Raw genomic sequence first — 21,982 nt, 5'->3', positions numbered from 1 at the left:
GGGCGAATCTAATCAGGCGATAGTTCTCGCTGAGGAATTAGAGAGCTTCCGCTCGATCGCGGCTGAGTAGCGTGGAGAGTTACGCGGACTGTGACCCGAAAACCGTCACGAGACTGTCGATATCTAGGTCTACCTCTAATCGCGATGATATGCTCGGATGCGCAATTAATTGAGCGTGGCCCCGTTCGTTCGGTAGCTCCAGAACGTTGCGAAGGGATGCTACTTCTGCGCAGATTGAATCAACAGAGATCCACTTCGCACGTGCTCTCACAGTCCATATCACAAGCTGGACCAGTGGGAATGAGCATATTTTTTGCGGAGATCTCCGATGCGTAAAGATCTAATGTTTAGAACGAGATCGAGAACCGGCCAGGCTGCTACCCGTCACATGTCCCTTCACTTCGCGAGTGAATCAACATTCGAAATATCTGCCGGATATTTTTGGCTTTCGAATCCTGAGCATCCATTCCTCATGCCAGCATCCAGCAGGCACGATGCCAGTCAACGCGCATGAGTGTTCGCTCTCACGTGTAGCGCTCTCATAGAGTGAATATCCTAGATCAGCGGTTCCCAACCTTTTTGGCTCCGCGGCTCCCTAGCGAACCCAGAATTCCCCCGCGGCTCCCAGGATCCCAGTGCCCACGCGGCTCCCGCGGCTCCCAGGATACCCAGTGCCCACGCAGCTCCCGCGGCTCCTACCTAAACTCCCTTCTTTTTCCCCTAAAAGGACCATTCGCAGCTCAATTCCGGCACTCATAACTTGCATGTACATATATTGTTCACAAATATTCCGCCTCCCTCCCGTCAATTCCCCGTTAAAAAGACTGAATGGGAATCTCCGGAGACAAGCAGCTCCTGGCTGGAAAAGGTAGCCTCGCGGGCATACCAGAGCTCTCTAACAAATGAGTCCAATCTCTCTCGACGGAAGAGAAGAGTTGAGCTTCTCGAAGCTCACGGGAAAAAGCTTAGTGGTGGATGAAGTGTTCTCTGCGGGGAAGACACAAGGAAACAAAAGGTGCTCCGTGCGGTGGTGTGAAAGCGAGTGAGATTTTATTTTAGCTTCGTTCACTCCTCGATAGAGTTGAACGGAATGGCGGGAACACAACCGTCGATCCGTTTCGGAACCTTCCCTTGGAATTGACAAACCCTGACGGCCCGGACCTACACCAGAAATTCGTCCGCGGCTCCCCCAGAAAAGCCTCGCGGCTCCTAGGGGAGCCGCGGCTACCAGGTTCGGCGGCTCCCCCAGAAAAGTCCCGCGGCTCCCCTAGGAGCCGCGGCTCCCAGGTTGGGAACCGCTGTCCTAGATAGATCCTCACGGAGCCGTCTGGCAATCGATGCGCGATCGGAGATGAGTCCACACTCTAGACTCTAGACCTAATGGAATCCTTAGTCAAGTGGTTTATTTCGCTCGGGGCTGGTCTTCCCCAAGTACTCTTGAAAGAGATCGAAGCTTGATACCTCCTCATATGTCGATTCGAGAAGACCTGACAAAGATCTTCCAGTCTCTTTGAGCGACGCAAAACATGTACCTACATACAACGTATGGATGGAGCGAGAAATCGCCGCTATCGAAGGTAGCTTCATGGTCGTCCATTTTCACTCTAATACTAGGATCCATATGTCGCTCTCAGATGTTGAAAACTTCAATATATCTCCTCTCGAATATCTCGCGCGTAATGCTTGAGTATGAGCGCGCTTCGACTTCTCGAAACTCCGGGAATCCCGAAACCCATGCTAGCCTTATGTCCTTGGGAAAACTCCTTCTTTGATGGGCAGGGGTTGGGTTTAGTACCGTCGATGACTTCCCTGGCCTTGCCAGACCCAAGCAATCAATGTACTTAAGGGAGATACAGGGTAGGCAAAGCGATGCCATACAACCCACCAAGGAACCCAAAATACCACGAATCGTCGCACGGCATTACAGCTACCACTATCATTTGGACTCTAGAAATTTCCCTCTAAAATTTTCTCACAGAGGTTTCGCTTCACAATGTCTCTGGGAGATACAATCGTCCTTCTTTCCGCGGTTTCCAGAACCTGTGAGGCCCGGAACGTCTCCTCCCGTCGAGTCTAGGCTACGATGGCTCTTGTTGTCGCGCCCTCAATCTCTCAGTCGGACCGGAAGAAATGAAGAGAAAAACCGTCTCTGCCGAAGCTGATCGACGAAGTCAGCTTCAGACTACATTTCGGAAAACGGAGACGATGATCGAGTCCCCCGACGAAGCTCATTCCAATTGCATCCTGTCTCGTCGAAATCAGTTTTTGTCGCTCCTGATCCATGCCTCCAGAGACGTCATGATCTAATTCAAGTCTCCCCCTCTCCCGATCCGTCCCCGTACATACCACGTGTATCCATGATATGCGTAGGAGTGGGGGTTATCATCGACAGACTTCCCGAGACTCGGAACTCGGATGACTTTGGCTGGGCCGAATGACTAGAGGCCGGGTCGTTCGAGCAGACATGTTTTCCCGAAAAGTGGGAGTATCTTCCACATGAGCTGTATCGCGAGCGGGAGACTCGGCCAGGAGGAGACTGCACTAAGCAACGCCGGCGCCGTCGTTCGTTTTGGAAATCGGGACCGAGTGGTCGGCTCCATACCGTTTTTTCCCAATCTAGGAAAAGGAGGAACAGAGGAATTGCGAGCGATACCGTTCAAAACTCCGTTTGCTTGGGGTTCGGCCTCAATCTCGGATCAGCGATGAAAATCGCCGAAAAGTAAACTCGAGGCTTGTCCGGCACTGCACGGGGAGACGATCGTACTCGAGCTTCAAAAGACCAGGGGCACGAGCCATGACGGATCAATCGTCATTTCCGACGATTTCCTGTCTCACACCTCCGAACGAGCCATTGCCAATGACGACTCTTGTGCTTTGAGTTCCAATTCGGTGCAGACTCTCCAACGCAAGCCTTTTCATGCCACGTGCCTGGCTGCCCGGCGTTCGCAAGGACTTACACGCGACACTTTCGATGCGAGCTCATAGCGCCAAAGACAGGGACAATCCCCAACACGACGAACATTCAAAAGCATTGGTTCCCTCCTCGAATCATGAATGTTCTGATGGAACATGCCATCGTTTTTCCGCTGATTAATCATATTATAATTCGATGCAGTAGTGTATGAAATGTATCACAACAAACGGAAGCTGAACCATGTACCCTTACGATGTAATAAGACTGCTCATCAATTTCTTCAATCCATTTTTTGCTGACAAACCACAGTCCTGCGAATGATCTCGGATAAAGGCTCACCGCGGGATAGGCTCGAACACCGTTAGATCTCGGAGCTGGATTCTTCCTCGGGAAAGCATCGGCGAAGCACTCGCCTTCGGCTCTGGCGGCGTCTCCTGGATCCTACAGCGGGCCGCTCTGAGTGAGTTCCGACCTGTTTGATGGATATTTTAGTATACGACAAGCTGCCGGATAGCTCTCGGGTTTGACATCCTTGTTGCCTACGGTGTCAAAGCCAGTGAGCTGAGTAGCCAAACAAGCTGGCAGGCCACTCTCTTTGTGCCAGAGTCTCACGTGAAGTGAGGGCAACCTATAGCAGCCAGCGGCGGAAGTGACATTGAATCTAGACTGACATCCCTGCCGCAAATAAACTACTCGTCATGTGAGGGCTTCTCCCGAAAGAAAGGAGTGCTGAAACATGCATAGACTTCGAAAATGCAAGTCGACCAAACCTCTCTTGCGACGGTTGAGGTATATCCTCAACATATGACTCCCCCATGTCTTCTGAGAAGGCATCTGAGTTCCTTGAAAGAGCTTCACGATCGCCCTATCGCCATCGAACTTAATTTATGGAAACGGCGTCACTGAGTGAGAGGGTGCGGGGAGCGGGCTGCTCGGGCGTCGCCTCTCCGAACCCTTCCGGGGGCGCCGTTTTCGGTGAGGGCAACCTCAAAGGAAACGGGACATTCCGTTTTTCGCGATGAATGTCAGGATTCTAGATACTTCTTCAGCCGTGATCGCACGAGGAAGAGTTTGAGCGTGCAGACTGCTGCACCATACAGAAGACGAAGAACGGCATTCAGCAATAGATAGCTATCCATATGACGTTAGGTGTGTAGTGCAGAGCCGGAGTTTCCGACTCTGATCCCTAGATTACCACCGATATTGGAAGTTGATATGCTGGTGTTGCTCACGACGATGTATTCCGAGCGTGAATCGATGGATAAATACCGGGGATCTGTGCCTCCCAGAGGAAATTCGGCCAGGATCAAGGTTCGGAGCACTCGACTACCCGGGTGGTCTCAGATACGAGACTGGTTCAAGCGGAGCTCCTTGCGGAGCGAAACTGATGTTGACGCGCAGCTCGCGGGGAATGGGAACTCCCGGTGTGCCCACATTTCAATGCAACCTCTCCGGCAGCCAAGCGTGAGATATCGTCAGGAGAAGTCAGGAGAATTTTGAGGCTGTTCCGCAGAATGCTAATGACTAATATCAAGCACCTGGCACCTCGCGATTTCACGTCTCATGGCATCAGCTAGTTGATACTCGACGAGGCGTGCCTATTTTGCATCGTTTGCACAGCATGACGCTTTCGACGATTCGCTGGAAAAATCTCCGCGTAACATGCGGGCTGATGTTTTTCCTCGGTAAAATCGTCGCAAGCCTCAACGGGTCTTATACTTAACGAAAGGAAACCGTTCAGATTCGTTCCCCACGTATTATCGAAAAACATCCGTATGCTTTCTGGTGGTGGGGCTGACAAGGATATTCGCCGAGGAGTTTCGTGGGTTTCCTCGTTCCACGAGCAGATGCGGCGATTCGGCCGCGGCACGCCCAAGATGACCCTTGGTCCGCGAACTTTTGGTTTTTTTCCCGGAGGGGATATGTCTGGAATGAATCCTGAAAATGAGCGGTCGGGGTATGTTGATAATCTCCGAGACCTCCGGAAAAAACGGGTCATCGCGAGGTGGGTCGGAAAACGGGCCAGGATAGAAGTCGATTATTAAAATTGAGGAATCGCCCTGAAACCTATCCTATGTCAGAAAAAAATCAGGCGCACGGAGATGGCGGATGGGAGCGGGCTCGACCAGCTTGTGCCGCGATAGCCGACCCGAGAGAGCCTCGCCACAAGGAGCCCACGCCCGCACATCGCGACATTTACACCGATGCTGTTGAATCCAGGATGGATCACTGTCCCTGTTTGGGATGGGGGAAGTCCCCTTCCGAAGAGGGAAGCGAGGGGGATACTTCCTGTTCGGCAGACTCTCCAACTCCGTGAACTGAGCTCGAGCTAAGAACTCCGGCTTTGTTGTCGAATGATCCGATATGTGGAACCCACAATCATGTTCTCGGCAACTTCCTCAATCGAGACTCGAGTCAATACTGTGCGGAAGAGCTCTCGAGCAGAGACACGCGCTACATGATTCACGTGTTTCGGGATCGTCTTCCGAACCAAACCTATGAGCCCGATCGATGCCGAATCGATAAGAGACTTTGATTCGAGGCTACGATGCGAGCGCAATGGCCTTAAATTCAGACTTAATTCAAGATATCTCTTCCGCGTTCATCAACCTCCGTCCACGCAATAGTCTGGTTCGCAAACTTCCGAATGGAGCCTGTGTTAGGGAGGAGCGCCCGCCGCTCATGTACGTCATTGATCAATGAGGGTGACGGTGGCGGAGGACAAGCAGTCAGGAGGAGCTACGCTGGTAAGCGCCGCACTGTACTTGTTCCAGGCGCTACCTGGCTTCATCCTGCACTACGGCGCCAGATTCGGACTGAGGCTCGGGCTGTTTGAGTCACACAATAGATTTTCCCAATTCCCTAGAGCAGAGGTTCCCAAACGGGGTTCCACGGAACCCTCGGGTCCCGTGGCGGATTGCGCGGAACCCCAAAGTCTACCTGCGGAACCTCTGCGGAACCCCTAGGGGTTGAAAGAAGAAGGTTGGGAACCACTGCCCTAGAGGCATGCGATTTCCCCGGATCAACGCTTGCTCTCCCGAATAATGCAGACTCTTCAGCGAATTTAGAAGTTATTCCTAAGAGGTTTCTGTTCCGAATGGTATTTGAATCATCTACACCTTTGTGGCATTATTATCGAATGTCTGAATTCTCTGTGTGACCCTAGCGGAAACTTCCTGCGAGCCCAGACACTATCGCAAACCTATCCGGCCGGCGAATATCGTCCTACGATACTGTCCGTTCAAGTTTATCGTTAGATCATCTGCGTGTCAATAAACCAGTGTGATTCTTTTTCTACCGATTTCTAGCTCTGGCATTGAGGCCAAATAATGAAAGGGACTTCCGAAAACCTCGCCCGGCCACAGACCAGCCAAGTCCGTCCATATTAAGTCATCCGTTTTCATGCATGACTCACGACCGGTCAAACCATGCGAATCGGGGCGATATTCAATCATTCGACGACTTATGTCATCTTCAATAGGATGCAGTAAGCATCCGTACTGGGACAACTCCGGAGCTAGTGAAGAAAATGCTTCTGGATATTCAGCAAAACTTCGAGGTCGGAAGTCGAACTTCCTGGAATAGGGTCTATTGGGTCGATCGCACACGTGAACCCGAATAGGTTCAGAATATCAAAATGGGGCTCCAGTCTGGGGTGAATGAAGTCTTCAGCACAACCGACTCGAATGAGGAATCACTTTTCGTGTCGGTCCGGATTCTCAGAAGGCATTCCATTCCATCAGGAGGAATGACAACGAACGTTAGCCTTGCCGAAAGAGTCGTTAACTTCGTATCCTCAGGTGATGCCTCCGACGTTTCTGAAAAACTCGTTCGCTTCTTCTCGGACTGAGCCTCTTGACTCACTAGCTGCAACTCTTTTCGTCCCCAATTTTCGTAAAATCCGCAAGCGATTCCGTAGTTGTCAATCGCTCCAGCATTCGAGGCTGACCTAGCTCTGCTTCGGGAGCGGAGATTCCCCGAAGAGTCGAAAGTGTTCCGCCGGCAGCTATGTTTAATGCCCAACGGCTGTATATTTTCCCTCAGAGTTCGATCATTTCGCTGCTCCACAAATGCGGGCATCAATGTCTTCTCCTCCCGCATTCCGCAGTTTTCAGAAGAATGGCGGAGTTGGACAGGAATCCGAAGGGAAAGGAATCGTCCCTTGTCACGCCCCCTCAGACGCTGCACGAACGAGAAGAGATAAAATTTCACTCGGCTCAGCTGACCGAGACCAGTATCATCTTTCGAAGCGTGTCGATAAGTCTCCCGAGGTATTTTCCCCAACTTCCCCCTTTATCGCTTATTGCCCTAAATGGAACCGTGAAATCTTCTTTTACTTTCCTTGATCGCTTCAAAACACCGATCTCGAAAAATTGGAACCCTAGCATGCAAGTTTCTCTTCAAGTAAATTGCATTAAACAGGATGGGCGAATTTCCATCGCGAAGAATCTCCAAACTCCTTCGCAGTCGTTAGAACGAAGGAGGTGTCGCTCAAAAGAAATCTTCTTGCGATGAGCATCGAATCTGTGGGTCGCAAGGAATTCCGTCGATGCGTTGCCGATGCTGGTACTTGGATTATACTATAGTATTGACGGTAGTGCCCGGTCGATCTGAGGCGGTCAACCCATCGTGGCTGGGAAAACCATCGCTTCGATGTGTCTGCGACTATCTGCTCTGAGACAGACTGACCTTAATCTCATCTCTTGGACTAGACACCGGCTCCGAATTGCGCACTTCTACAGCTGGTTCGACACCTGAGATACAAGCGATTCGCCATATGCGATTTAGCTTTCTTCCATAATGCTGACCGATCTTCGAGCTCTGTCGAGGTCCGGATAATCCTAATCAGCAGTAATCTCTTGGCCACACAGCAGTATTCCAAGTTCTGGGACTCTTCTCTCTCTTCAGTGTCCTGGATCTCTCGGGCAGCGTCCAAGAACCGCGGGATGGGCACGAACACAACGATCCCCGTCAACAGCAAGAACTCGAGAGGGGTAGATCTTAGCTCCCCCGCAGAGATGTCCTCTTCCAGAATGAAATTCCTGTACAATTCCCCGAAGTGATGTGACACGGATGGATGCCGCGAAGCTTAAATCAGCCGGTGGAGGAACCCGGAGCGGGAGGTCCCGAACTCATGCAAACAATGCAGCTGTAAAAAAATACAGATCACATCGAGCGTTATTTGTTCTTCTCTGATCGAGCTTTCGCATCGCGTAAGTGTGTTGTCGTGTCATTCTGAGATATCAGTTTCTAAGGCTGAGTTCGATTGCATCGTCCGTCAGAATTTGTTTCTAGTTCCAATTTGAATGCTCTCGTGATCCACTGTAGCGACGGGCTCGCTTCTGGGACACGATGAAATCATCGCTCAGGTTCGGGTCTTCATCTTCAGTCACAGAAGATCCGTGACCGCGAACCGAGTCAACAACGGATCTGGGTTTACTGCCAGAAGTGTGGCGGGGAAAGAAAACCCATTTCGGAGCAGATAATACTCAGAAAACGAAAGCGTTAACCATGTCGTCAGTAATGTCTAGACATCGCCAGTTCCGGAAAAAATAGAAAGTAGAAACCGTAAAAAGAACGGGGGAGCGACCATCCCTGTTTGTGCCGAGAGCTCTTTTAGGAGGATCACGGAATTCGCGTCGCCAGGTCATTTCACTCCTAGGAATAATGAGTGGAAGTGAACATTTTTCTTCACCGCAATCATTCAACGAGTTTCTCCGCCGTATACTAACGGCTTCGCAGGAGTCCGTCCTGAGTTCTCGATTGGTTACCAAATCCAATGATGCTGATCCCGCGGGTTTGCCACGAATCTCTTTTCTGCTGGCAATCAATCTCGATATATGGAAGGATATCTGAACCTCCGAGTACATTCCCAGGCTCTGTAGGCCCCATCAAGTAGTTGAACAAACGAGACGATGGGCAAGCGATCCAGGACGTTCTGAAGGACATCACAGGAGCGCGATCTGTGCCCAGAGTCTTTGAGCCAGGGTGCACCCTAAGTGTACCTGTTCGCGCGTGGACCGAGCACTGCTTCCTGGGTCTGAGCTAGCAGCTGATTTATCGATCTAGATCTATATCAATCCGTTGGTCAGCGCTCGGCTCAGATGGATCAGTTCGATTGATAGCCGCCACTAACGGACACTTGAAGACACCGTCGAAACACTGTGAGACTTCAGATTAGACGCAGAAGAAGGCGCTGCGGTATAAACGTCCATAAGAGAGATAACTTCTGCCAATCATGCAGTACGCTAGAAGTGAAAGTAGATCTTCTGATCTGAGGGGGCGGCGGAACGTGTTTCAGGAAGATTTTTGGATGGCGGAACAGGTTCGCGTAAGAATCCTTACAATAACCTACAACTGAAGAACGGACGACTTAGATATGGACGGGCCTTAAGCGGCTTTCGTAGGCATCCTCTCCTGGAACATCCGTCCGTTGTCGGGGCGGATTGTCAACACGCCGAAAAACAGCTTCTGGTCGAAGCTTCGGGAGGAGATTTCGTCCTGGCTTAGCGGAAGTCTGTCTGAGAAATCGAAGTATCAACAGCGTATCGCGTGTTAGCGGTGAACTCAGACCGTTGGACGCTCGCGTTACTTCCTCTCAAATGCTCGGAATACTCATCGATCGTTTGAGCTCTTCCGATCAAGCTGCGCTTCCCGTAGCGGTTCTAAAGCTTGTAGGATCACAACCGAACGAAGACTGGCCCGTGCCCCTGGGAAGACCCAAGTGCGAAGAACGGAATTCCGTTTCCGAATCGGTTGTCGAAATCGACCGGAACCGAGTCGATACTTCCAGATCTCAGATTCGGGGAACACGGATCGACTACCGATCCCCGAACGCGCGATGTATGCGCTGTCGTCAAGGGGTTGTACGATCAAAAACGAAGCCGGCGATAGAAAGTAGTGTCTGAGCAATCATGTCCGAATGAGCCAATGTCGTATCCGAGAGCCCCGAAGGATGCGACTGGAAATTCCAGTGGCCGATATTCCCGAAATAAGTGAAGTGAGCCGAAGCAGCGGGTCTGAGCTCGATAGCTCGCGTTCGAGGGATGTCCGCGCCTAAATCACAGTAACACCTTTTCTCTTTCACTGCCGACTTCAAGGGCTTGGACTATTTGGTGCTTCCAGCCCCCGAACCTGGGGACGCCACATAACCCGACATCCCTGCCGAATTCTCCGTATTCTGCATCCAAAAACTGCCGTCGAGAAAGCCGCGTGGATCCAGGTTAGGGCGATTATTTTCAATTTTTCCCTTCACGAAACGTCAGAAGCTCAAGAGAGAGCTCCACGAGTAGTTTCGCTCGGGCTCCGACCAGATGATCACCAGTGATGCTGATTGGCACCTACGATGGGCTCCACTTGGAGACCAAAACACCAAAAAGATTTGCGGGAAAAAAAGTTCGACTCGCTCCGCACAAAAAATGTCCTTCCTCTTATTGGGTCAGAGTTCTGATTCAATTCGATTGAATATAGAGCAGACGATTTCTGTTCCGGTGTTTGGAGGCTATCATTTCGCGGCCGGGATTGTCCCAGAAATACTTGCTTCTCTTTGTGAGTCGCCATTTTTGGGCTTTGTCGAGCCATGGCTCAGCCCGGCGACACTTTCGCTTACCCTGGTGGAGCAGCTGATCATCGATGATTCTGGTCGGTCGGTCGGCGCTCGGGCTAGACAGTCACAACAAGAGCATCCGACGGCAAGTTAACTCCACCCGCATATCCACGACATCTGGACTTCGATTCGAACCCTTCCCATCCGTCCCAGATACTTGAAAAGCCTCACGACCGCTGCACTTGTAAACCTGTAAAATCTGATCGACAGCGTTGTTTACTTCTGTGATTTCGCTGCCTCACTTAGCCGAGCAACTCTTTAAAAGCCGACGTGGGCGTACAAGAACGCATGAGAAATAGAAAAGGCGAAAGAAGAAAAAAAACAATACACGGAAGGGCGGGCGATTTGTTGGTCCGACCATGGCGACCCGTCGTCGGTAGACTTCGTACATGTCAAATCCGCTGTGTACATATATCGCTGGAATCTGCTCATTAATCATTGTTAGTTCGGACCCGATGAACTAGTTATCTTCGGAGATTGGAGCTAGAGATTCCACGCGATATTCATCAACTCATGCGTACCTGGACGATTCGATAGCTACATATGTATAGGCATTGATGGGAAATCTCAGCGGCTTGAGCTGCAGAATTCGAGCTCTGCTCATTGATCGAGAATCGAGCCTCGACCCATCAGCTCAGAGGAGTGGGTTGCGGTGGGAGAATGTTTAGTGCCCCGAACTTGGCCTATCGTTGAAGAAGACAATCCTCGACCTCCCGAAAAATCGACACGACAAATCTTCAGCGAGGCCCGACGAGCTGAACGAGCGTCCTCACCATTGGCGGACCGCAATTTTTTCCCGAAAAATTCTGGGTTACGTCGTTGTGAGACCAGAGAGGACTGACAGAATTTCCCCGGAGTTCTCATTCGTATACATCTGTCGAAACTCCGGAGAGCCAGTAGCAAGACACCAAGTAAATCGTCCCAGATGGATGTCGGTGTGAAATTGCAGTACGAGCGAGCTACGGACGCACAGCGAACAAGCGGGAAGCAGCGGAAAAATCAAAAGTTCACAAGTGAAATCACAGATACACTCCAGGTCATTTGGCTCGTCGCGGATTCCGGTCAGCGCCGCTTCTCCACCAACACAAAAGGAAAGATCAAGTCGTGATATCAAAAAAAGGTCAATATAGACTCCGTTAGCGGTTCACAAAGTCAGAACTTTCACCGCACTTTCACGTTTCGTGTTTTGTTTGGCCCGCCGAAAGGGAAGGATTCTCAATCGGGTGAGACCTGAACACAAATAGGAGAATTCCCCCCCTGGATATAAAACCTTCAATCTTCGAAAATCTTCGGCTCCTGCCGCATGGCTTCTCGCGCCCAGCGGCAATAATGTCGCGAGAAACAAATCTGGGATCACGCACAGAATTCGGGGCAGCTGGACGTTTGTCAAGATGTCAGGGAGGGGCTCGAGCCGAGACCTACGCAGAAATAATTGACGATAACGGATTGGATACTAATCACAGGTAGCCTCTCACTCAGTCAGTCTAACAATCGTTCGGAGGCGGAAGTTTTCCCCGCGCGCGAAGATGCACAAGCGGCGGATTCTATGCGGGTTCTCTCCTCGATCGCTGGTCAATCAACAGCGGGGGAAACGAAGTAGCGTCGAGGAAAAGATGCACGGCACAACGACTGAGAGCCCGGGAAGAAGATGCAAACGCCAGAAGAAAGTGTTCCAGAATCTGAAACAGTTTTCCATCAGTTCCCGATAGCTCACATCGTTTGCACAACGGCTGCCGAACGTCTTCGGTTTCTTGATTCGCTTTGACGCACGTCACTCACTCACACTCAGCGCTTGATGGATCCTTCGCGTTGTTGGTGTTTGACATTCATTCACAAAACAAAAAGAGAAACACCGAATTCCACATTGTGTATGATCGTGTATGTTTGTTGATTTTCAAGCTCCTTGACAAGTTTCTCCTAAAATCGTGGATTCCGACGGACAATGCACAGTCGAGACCTGTAAACACACAAACAGAAAACTGTGGTTCAATTTCTGACCCGGAATCCGTATACGAGGAAGCTCGCTCGTCGCCACGTACCTCAGACTGTCAGTTGCACCAGATAGAGGAGACCGAATTCTTCAAAAATTTCGGGGTTATCTACCTGCTTGATATTGGACCAGAGTCCTGAATCTTGAATCAGTACTTAGTTCGCTTCTTCTGTCCGGCACTCCCTAACACTTCGTTCCCTAAGTCTATTTCACAGGAATGGAGAAAGAGATAAAAAGTGAAACCGTTAAGTAGCGCCGTCGGTCTCGTCGGTGTCCGCTTTCTTTCGATTTCGGACATCGGGAAAAATTCGAAGACAGGCCGGGTTTTTTCTCTCATCGACCCAGCTCTACTTTCTGCTCCCATCATGCATCATCGTCGTCATGTCCTGAGATTCTCCCCGAGAGGAATTCCAAAGTTAGCACCGTGGACGATCTCCCAACTTAGTTACGATGACTACGATGCAAACGATTCGGACTTTTTCCCGAAACAAATTGTGACATGCCGCATCGAAGCTGCCTGTGAGTGTCTGCCCGTGGTGCGATGTCGTAACGACGCTATGTCGCTTCTCAGAATCCGAGGAATGCCCCATGAAAATATTCTCACGCCCCGACTTCCTACTCGAATGATTGTTTCGGGTCAATATCAACGACTCTTCCTCCCATTCTTCCCCTCCATCAGTTTGTGTCATCCATTAGTTCTATGAAGTGTTAACAATATTACGAAAGAGGAGACATCACCGGTTTTTCCAAAACCATATTAGAAGCTGCTCTCGGTTCCCTCCCTTCCAGCGATCGATTTCCGTGCCTTTCCGGCGGATGGGTTCGACCGATCTCGAATCAATGGATGGAGACCATCGATGGGAAGTTGAACGAGCGGAGAAATCCACAGTGGTGGACCTACTGGAAGATACCTCTGGAACACGAGTGAACTGCGCGCGCTGTGACCTGCAGTCGCAAGTCTGAAGTCCACAGCCTGTCAGAAACCTCATTCGCCGCGTTTCGAAGTGACAACAATCGTTTGTCAATCTTTTTGAGAATTTTTCGGAATTTCTAGCTCTTCGATAGCATCCTAACGGTGTTCGATTCCGTTTTCTTTTTCTTCCGCTGCTGCCGCCGCTGTCGCGCCGTCGACATCTTCGTTGTTGTACGCCTCCTCTCCAGTAGCGGTTCTTCTCGCTGACAGGTTTCGCGTAGCTTTATAAAACGTCTCGGGTCCGGGGCTCGAGCTCCAAAGCTCTCATCTTTATTCAAACACTCACAGCTCGCGGTGAGTGCTCTACAATACTGTGCTCGAAGATGTGAAACAACAAGTTTTCCACAATCTAGTGCTTGTTAGTGTGTAGCCGCATCGCAACTTGCCTTTGCCACGGATTTTACGTGCGCGATACCGTTCCTCCGTCTCAGATCTCGGGTAGCACTTGGGTTGAGGTCTATTCCATGGATCGTCGAAATCTCTGTCTATTCCCCATCTCGCTTTCCCTGGATCCTGTATCCAGATATTGACATTCGGATTCATGAAATTCAATGATTGATCTCCTCTTTGGTGCCCAAGTTTGCATTCGTAACCGAGTTCGCTTTGTGCCAAACTTCGCTCTGACACGTTCGTCCACGACGCATTGGATATTACCTGTGACGAATCTACGAAAATCTACCGAATATGCAGCTTTCTCCTTCTTTGCATCCGCATCAGTGATTCCGTTGAGGCAACTGTTTGTGATGCTTTACCTCAGAAGCGCAGCGAGAAAATCCCGCCGAGGAGAAAGAATCGCTCACTTTCGCTCTTACCGTCGATCGTGCATCAAAACTACATGCAAGGCGGTTGTTTCTTGAGAAATACCTCGAATCAACCGATACTCAAGTGCATGGTGCGTTGACATCTTGGCGAGAAAGTGATTCCGACTGAAAGAGAATCATTGCTTCGTTCCAGCGGGCGCGATGCTTTCCTCACTTTCTTCACCGCTGTACTTTCTAATACTCGCCCTTGCATCGAAATTGAGTCCCGTTCGATCTCATGGACGTCTCATGGAACCACCATCAAGGTAGGGAACCTTCAAAAAATCATCGACCTCAGACCTCTTCCAGGAATCTTGAGCTTTTTGTAGTAACCTGGATGTATCCTCCATAAGAGTCCCTCTTTTACCCTTAATGTAGATCCTCCATGTGGCGTGTAGGCTTCAAAACCCCTAGGAACTACAACGACAACGAGCTTTTCTGCGGCGGCTTCACGGTAGGTTTCCCGGTCCTCTTACCATCCTCAGTGAATGCACTGTCAAATTACCACGAATTATACGAACAAGGTCGTCTATACATTTTGTGAGAAGGTGCACAATGCGAGAAAATGTGCTCTGGACGGTATATAAAGATTTCTGGCATTGCGCCTTCCTGCAGCGGCAACTTCGCAATGGAATGAAGTGTGGAGTTTGCGGTGACCCGTGGGATGTCTCACCTCCGCGAGCAAACGAGGCCGGTGGGAAATACGCCACCGGGATGATCGCTCGACGGTAATACGCTGCCTCATTTCACTCGGATCGATCGCGCATCTGTTCCCATTGAGTTGCGAAAAGGCATTTGCGAGCCCGAAGCATCTAATTGCAGGTACCGTCCGGGACAGGTCATCGAAACCGCGGTCGAATTGACAGCTAATCATATGGGACACTTCCGATTCAGACTCTGCCCTGTCAACGATCCCTCCGTAAGTCGATCTGACGAGTCGATTACCTTTATGAGTTTCTCACCAGTTTTCCACACCTGGGAACGCGTCTAGAATTATTCGAGCGGGCCGGCGAAACCGCTCAGGGATCAGACGGTAGGTCAGCTGATACTCGTGCGGATATAGGCATCTGATTGACCAGTTTCCCATAATTCTAGGTGAAAGCCACCGATGAATGTATGGCCAAGTACCCTCTTAAGATCGTCGAAGCGTCGTCCAACGATCCCTACCGCTACGTCTTACCCGATCGGAAGAGCAGATACCGAGTTCGGGTGATGCTTCCCTCGAATATCACTTGCACGCAGTGTGTCTTCCAATGGACTTACACCGCCGGTACGCATATTTGACCCGAATTCATCAGGAATCCCATAAAGAGCTGGCAAAGTCTGTTTCTGAAACAAGCAACGATGATCTCAATCTATTACAGGGAACAATTGGGGTCGTTGTCCAGACGGCGTATCTCGGGTAGGATGTGGACCCCAAGAGACTTTCCGGGGATGCTCAGACATCGCCATTTCCGACGGAGCTACGGGGACAGATTCGGTGCCGGTGGGAGTGCCGTCCCGCAAGCCTTGGGAAACCACGGAGGGAACAACGGCCAAACCTGGTACAACCTTCCGCTTCAAACCTAAAACCACCCCGAAGTGGCACAGAGCCACGCACAAGTGGAACAACAAGCCTCAACACAAGAAACCCATTTATCCCCCGAAAGAAAAATATCCTTCATCACCGAAATATTGGACTAAATCCACGTGGATTACAACTTCCAAGCCAGTCTGGAGCTCGACTCCCGGTCTGGAGAAAGAAGAAGGTCCCCTACCCATGACCCCACCCCGGACTAAAATGCATGGTCACTACCCCGAACCCACGACGAGCCGACCCACAAGATACACCGAGGCCATGACTCCGAAAATGTCTTTCCCGACCACCCCACGTACAAGATTCACCCCGCTCCTCAAATCCGTTACAGGTTGGGTAGGGACGACGACGAAGAAGCCGACGACAACATCCCGAACGAGCTTGAAACCCGAGGTCGAAAACGAGATTCCGAGTAAAGCCCCTCCAAAACGCTTCTGCAGTCCGGTCGGTGTTTACGTCGGTTCCCGCAAAATGCAACAGTGGTGCGACCTCAATTGCCTACAAGCGCCCTACTACTGTCCCCGAACTCACTGCAAGTGCGCCTAGACTGCTCCTACCCAGCGAAATTCTCTATTCTCCCAACTTCCCTGTATGTCTCTCTTCTCTCTCCCTCTCTCGCTGACTCCAGGATGCTTCTTGTATATGCTCACGGCGACAGAGAGTTCAGAGCAACGCTACGAAAATGTACATAGTGCCCAGCGTTTCAACTATTTATTCGAGTGCTATTTATATCGGTGATGAGAAGAGTCGGAATTGGAAGAGAACGTCGAGTCAATGCCAATCACCAGGAGCCACGATCTAGATACCGGTGGCTGAGCTCCTCGATAACGGATCGGAGCTATCCTGGAAATCCAGTTTCAGGACGCGTGCTGACCTGAATAAATGCTGACGGATCGTAAGCCATGATCTCGTTCCTCGTTTTCGATTTGAGCCATCGAAGCCGTGGATTCAGCCAGGAATCGGATTGGACGCGACTCCTCACAGCGGAAAAGTTCATGTTGCCAATGACCCAAAGAGTATCGTCCAGATGAAGCTACGACTGCTCCAAAAGCTATTTGATTCTGCTCTGCTATCGCTAAAGGCCGAAACAGCGCCAGCGGCAGAGTTCCCCCTCCTCGTCTTTGAAACTCGGACTTTCACGCAAAAGGGAGTGTTTCGCAAATATTTCCAAAGCGAGAAGCGAGCCGACCATTCGGTTTTGATTTGTGATCTCGTTGTTTATTCTACTCTTCGCTCGAGTCTCATCCTTCTGACGACGCGCAACGGCGGCGCGCCATTGCAACTTCGAGGGTCCGCACGCCGGAGAGTTTCGGAGTATGTAGTTGTTGGTGTCAAAGCTTTGCGGTCCCTCGGCATACAGCCCCGAGCATCGAGCGGTTGACTTGAACAACCAAAAGATGACGTCGCTTTCCGGTGAGTGCGCTCTGTCAAACTCGACCGAGTTTTCGAACGGGGTGAGGTGGTTCCAGCACCGGGGCTGACAATATTCGGATCCGATCTCCACTTACGCGCTCGGGCGGACGGGATCCCTCCCTCGAGACGTCACTCACGTCCTGGAGCGAGTGGATTCCTCGGATGACACCTCGTCGAGCTCCTCGATCTTTGCGGAGCATTCTCGAACGCACTCCCGGACCCGCTCCACCAGGAGTCGAGACCGCGAGTCCGGTTCATCAAGCGCGGAAACTAGATTGGTTTTGACATACGCCCACATTAAGGGAAACGCGTTACTTCACCGGGTACAAGAGTAATTTGCATGAATGCCGGACCCACCCTCTCGCTAAGCTATTTCCTTTCCGTAAACATATTTGCCTTGCACACCTGCGAGTTCACAGAACACCGGTCCGGAAAAAAGCCGGAGCATACGATGCCATCGTTTGATTATCGTCGAACTCGATCAACGGGCTAGCTGCAGCAATCTAGATTTTGTGCGGACACTCGCATGCAACCGCTTCTATGTTTGGCTTTCGTCAGCGTACCGCTGCGAGAAGGAAAACGCTCGGCGGGGATTTTCGACAAAGACTCCGCGCGTATTCCTAATGGATTTCGCGGATTTTTTTTAGCGCCTGACGCTTCCAGTAATGCGCATGCATGGGGGACACCAGCCCTCGTCACCTGTCGTTTGACCGGAGGGTCTACGCACTAATGTCATAACGCAGGAGCAAAGATTACTCCACCAGCTTGGCTTGTTAATAGGATTTCCTACTCAGCGCATATAAAAGAATTTCAGCTCTCAATTTCGTTCGGCCCCCACCTTGCTCCTCATCGAGCCCCACCGCCTGACGCCCGACCCATGACTTCCTGTTCCTTTTCCATCCTCCTTCCCTCCTCTAAATACCGTCACCGGGGTCCGCCAGCTCCCACGTGCGTCAAGCTTGACAGCTGATGTCCACCTGGCCAATATCAACCTGTTCCTAAGCTCGCTATGCCTCGCTTGCAATATAGGAAGCGACCGTCGCTACGGCTCCGGGGAACTCGCCACACTTCTCCCTCGAAGGCCTTAACAAAGACGGAGGTGGGGAAGCAGCTCATTGATTTTGGCATAGCGCTCTGAAGTGACGGAAAGTGGATTGGTGGCACGACGGGATTAAGTCGATTTACTCTAGCCTCCACGAGATCAACTAGCTGTCGACGAGCGCAAATGAGAGTTTGCTGTCTCTTATTCAGAAGCCGGAGAACAGGATTAATATAGAATTTTCGGACCTGTGCTTCCGAAACGAAGCTCGAGCGTGATGGAGGAAGGAGCTCGTCCGGGAGCCTCCCGCATTCCGCGAATTCCATTCCTTACGCAACAGCAATTGATTCCTCTCGAAATAGTTTCCAAGCTGCAATCGGTCGAAAAATCAAACGAACAGGGAGATGATGAGCACCCCCGAGCTCCGTCCGCTGTCGAGACTTTATAACTGCTGGCGTGCCGAGTTCAGATTCTATTGAGGCTGAGCCGGCCGTCCTCATTAGGAATGTCCCATTGAAATCTCCCGATTCTGTATTTCGTATCGGCTCCAAGCCGCTTTCGATTCAGGTTTTGGGGGCAGCGACGTCGACGGCAGCGGCAGGAAACGATATTGTGAGCTCGTTCGTTCGATTCCTAAAAGCGAATACCTTGAACCAACAATCGCTGCTGTCCGACGAGGGAGTGCACGGGCGACGGCGCGGCGGCGCTGGGCGAACCCTGGAACGGTGGTGGGGTGCGGGCGGGGAAAATCAGTTCAAAGTCCTAAGTTGATCGGAAGTACCAAGTCATCCGAGAAGCAATCACAGTCGATGTGTTCTCGTTTAGCGACAGGAAATCGAGCTGCGAACATCAACATCCGGACCAAGATGTCGGGCAGAGAGCGAGACGCTGTTCTTATTCCTGCGGCCATCAAGTAGAGGGAACCTCGTGGCTTGAATTGCAATTCAAATGAGGTCAGAATCAACTCGTAGCCACACGCGTGAGTCGCACCTTGGAACTCTTTGCGGTCGGGCGTGGAAGAAAAAACTCTTTCTCCAACTTTTCTTCCCCTTCAAATCGACGAGCGGCTCTTTCCGACGCAAGACAACCGCATGGCGCCTGGGACTCCTTGCTCATGAGTTTACATGGGGTCCGAATCCCGACGAATTGCCCACCAACGATGAATCGCTTATCGCCAGGAGTAGATTATCGTTCTCGATGTGCCGACGCCGAACCTACGAATCGTGGCTTGGGTGGGGGAATCCGGATTTCCAACCCACACAACACACCGCAGAATCGAGGGAGGGAGACGTAGGAATTCAATCCATTGCGCCAATAAGCGACGGAGCGCTTTTTCGCAGAAACATTCCCTCCGAGCATTTGTCCATCTCCGGGCAGACCAGTCGTTCTCCCGTCTATCGCAGCGATCGTCTACTCTGATCTATTGGACAAGTAGAGATAGGCGAATGGACACTCAGCCGGTTGTTGGCCTGTTCTCCTCTCGATCCAGGGCACCGGCTGAAGACAATGATCATTGCTTAATTCCGAGAAGGCATCGGCAAACTCTCTCAAGGCCTCGTCCGTTGACTGCTTTTCCGCTGCTCCCGAAAATACTCGCTTCGATCGACAGCCGACCGGTGCCCGGATCGCTCGCTGACCAACCAGCGCAGTGGCCCGGAAAATCCCTCAGCTCGTAAGAAAAAGCATCAGGCAAATTTTGTAGTCCTCTTCGGATGCTGCACTGATCCTCCCGCGTACGCAAACGGGACAGGAGGTTGGTCCAAAGAGTGCTTCGCGTGAGAGTCCTCCTGGTGGATCCAACCCATCTCGCGAACCTGTCCCATTTCCCGGATGACGGCGATTCCTCAACCTTCCCACATGGAAGCACCGTCAGAATCCGAGCGAAATTCGACTCGACTTCGGAAAGGAGAAGTCGAAATTAACGTTGAACTTCCACGATTGGGATCCGATTGAGTCAAAAACGTTTTTCCGTATCACGCCAGAAAAAAACGTCCGGAAATATATTGATTCGAATCTGAGCTCGACGCAGCTGTGCACCAGAAAAAAAACGCCCCAAGAATTCTTCGAATCCCCTCCCCACGGCTCAGGTCGGATAGCTCTTTCAGTCCTCCAAACTCAGCTCTCGGGATAGACGAACAGCAAACAGGAGAGGAATTGTGCAGGGAGACCAGAGCTGGATAGGCGCCGTTCCCCAGACCAACTGGAGGCACTGAGAGCTGACAACACGAAGCTCCACTCGAGTTCTTGCAAGCCCCCCAGGTGAACGAGCGGTAGGGCTCAGCGTGATAATGGACCTAGTCTGAACTTCGCGATGCCTCCACTCGGGAGTCCGCCGAGGGTGGGAGCAAGGCAGCTGTAGGACAAAGTGGCGGTTGGAATTGCCCGGAACCGTGATCCCCCTGTCGCCTAGCGAATTTCCATTCCAGCGGTGCGAGAACGGGGCCTATCTTCAGTCTATAGTCAGCTTGCTGATCTCTAAACTCGTGGAAAGCGTGCCGCGAATTCCCAGACCCTGGAGCAGCTTCAGTGACCCGATTAGGGGCGAATGCCGGACAAGTCCGAGGGGGAACCTCGCGAAAACGGTCCAATCCAAAGCTTCGACGTCTTTGCGCCTGCGTTGCTTGCAGAAGGCAAGGCTGAGTGAGATAGTTTTGATAAGTCTAATGCGATCAGAAAAGACTGAGCTCTATGCCGCGTAAATATTTGACTCGAACCACGACGGTACTCCATTCTCATTCCCGTTCTCTGCTTACCAACTACACACCAACGTCTCCCGATTAGTCAGCATCACATTCTTCTCCTGAAGCGAACACGGCTTCCAAACGAGTTTCCTCCATTCGAGATTTCGACCAAAGAGGAAATTCCAGATCGGCTGGGCTGTCGACCGTGGAGAGCTTATCAGCCGAAAATATCAAGAATGGAACCTCGTACTGCCTCTGACAATCATTAGGGGCGGTCATTGGAGCCTGGCGAAGTCATCAGGCTTCCCGAAGGCCTCGATGTCGGATCAGAGAAACAACAAAGATGCGATGAGGAGTAACAAGCAAATGCTGAGGGGATATAGAGACGACTGACGCAGCTTTGCCGACGCTTTTTCAATTCGAAAGCCTGGAATTGGATCCCCCGAGCGAAAGACTGGTGGGAGGTCTGAGCTGGAGTATTGATTCCGTCCTGATCGAGGAGCGATGATCAGACTGCGAAATTAAAATTTGGGACCGATCGCTCTGCTGGGCATTCTGCGGGAGATCGCGTGAATTAGCGACAGAGACGGAATGACACGTTGACGGCAGGCGAATCATGGCTCATGAGTCATGACTGAAAGAAGATTCTCGTACATTGGGTCATCGGGGAATCAGAGGATGGGACACTGTTAGTATCAACGGCGAGCGAGGGGAGCGTGTATGGATGGAATCGATGGATTCAATATACCATGATGTCGTGTAAACTCCTCCTGAATAGGGAGCAAAAGGCCTCAAATCCATCGAGTGGATGTCCGCGGAGTGACCCCCTTCTCCACAGATCGATTATGAATGCCGAGAGGGCAAAACCAATCACCAGGCTAGTCTATACGATCGGAAATGGATTGATTCCGGCAGCTGGGAAATGATGCAAGTCATCCGGCTGACTGTAAACGAGACCATTCCCTGAGGGTGTCCCGACTCACAGGCATC

At 51.2% G+C, this 21,982-nt stretch overlaps 1 protein-coding gene across 1 annotated transcript; it reads left to right on the top strand.

The window, feature by feature from the left end:
* Window positions 1-14,445: 14,445 nt before the first annotated feature.
* Window positions 14,446-16,405, top strand: LOC100905544 (uncharacterized). Its single transcript, XM_003745938.3, has 6 exons — window positions 14,446-14,549; window positions 14,662-14,737; window positions 14,899-15,011; window positions 15,106-15,202; window positions 15,379-15,553; window positions 15,648-16,405. Exons 1-6 carry the CDS (start codon window positions 14,446-14,448, stop codon window positions 16,403-16,405), a joined length of 1,323 nt encoding a protein of 440 aa, XP_003745986.3.
* Window positions 16,406-21,982: the final 5,577 nt, after the last annotated feature.

This window comes from Galendromus occidentalis, unplaced genomic scaffold, assembly GCF_000255335.2.
Source record: "Galendromus occidentalis unplaced genomic scaffold, Mocc_1.1 scf7180000077486, whole genome shotgun sequence".
Lineage (NCBI taxonomy): Eukaryota > Metazoa > Arthropoda > Arachnida > Mesostigmata > Phytoseiidae > Galendromus > Galendromus occidentalis.
This window is presented reverse-complemented; position numbering and strand designations above follow the sequence as displayed.

Bases quoted from the DNA above. Each gene is read 5' to 3' on its own strand.
- LOC100905544 (XM_003745938.3), top strand. From the start codon at position 14,446: ATGCTTTCCTCACTTTCTTCACCGCTGTACTTTCTAATACTCGCCCTT. The intron at 14,550-14,661 runs GTAGGGAACCTT...CCCTTAATGTAG, and splicing joins CTCATGGAACCACCATCAAG to ATCCTCCATGTGGCGTGTAG. The intron at 15,012-15,105 runs GTAATACGCTGC...ATCTAATTGCAG, and splicing joins ACCGGGATGATCGCTCGACG to GTACCGTCCGGGACAGGTCA.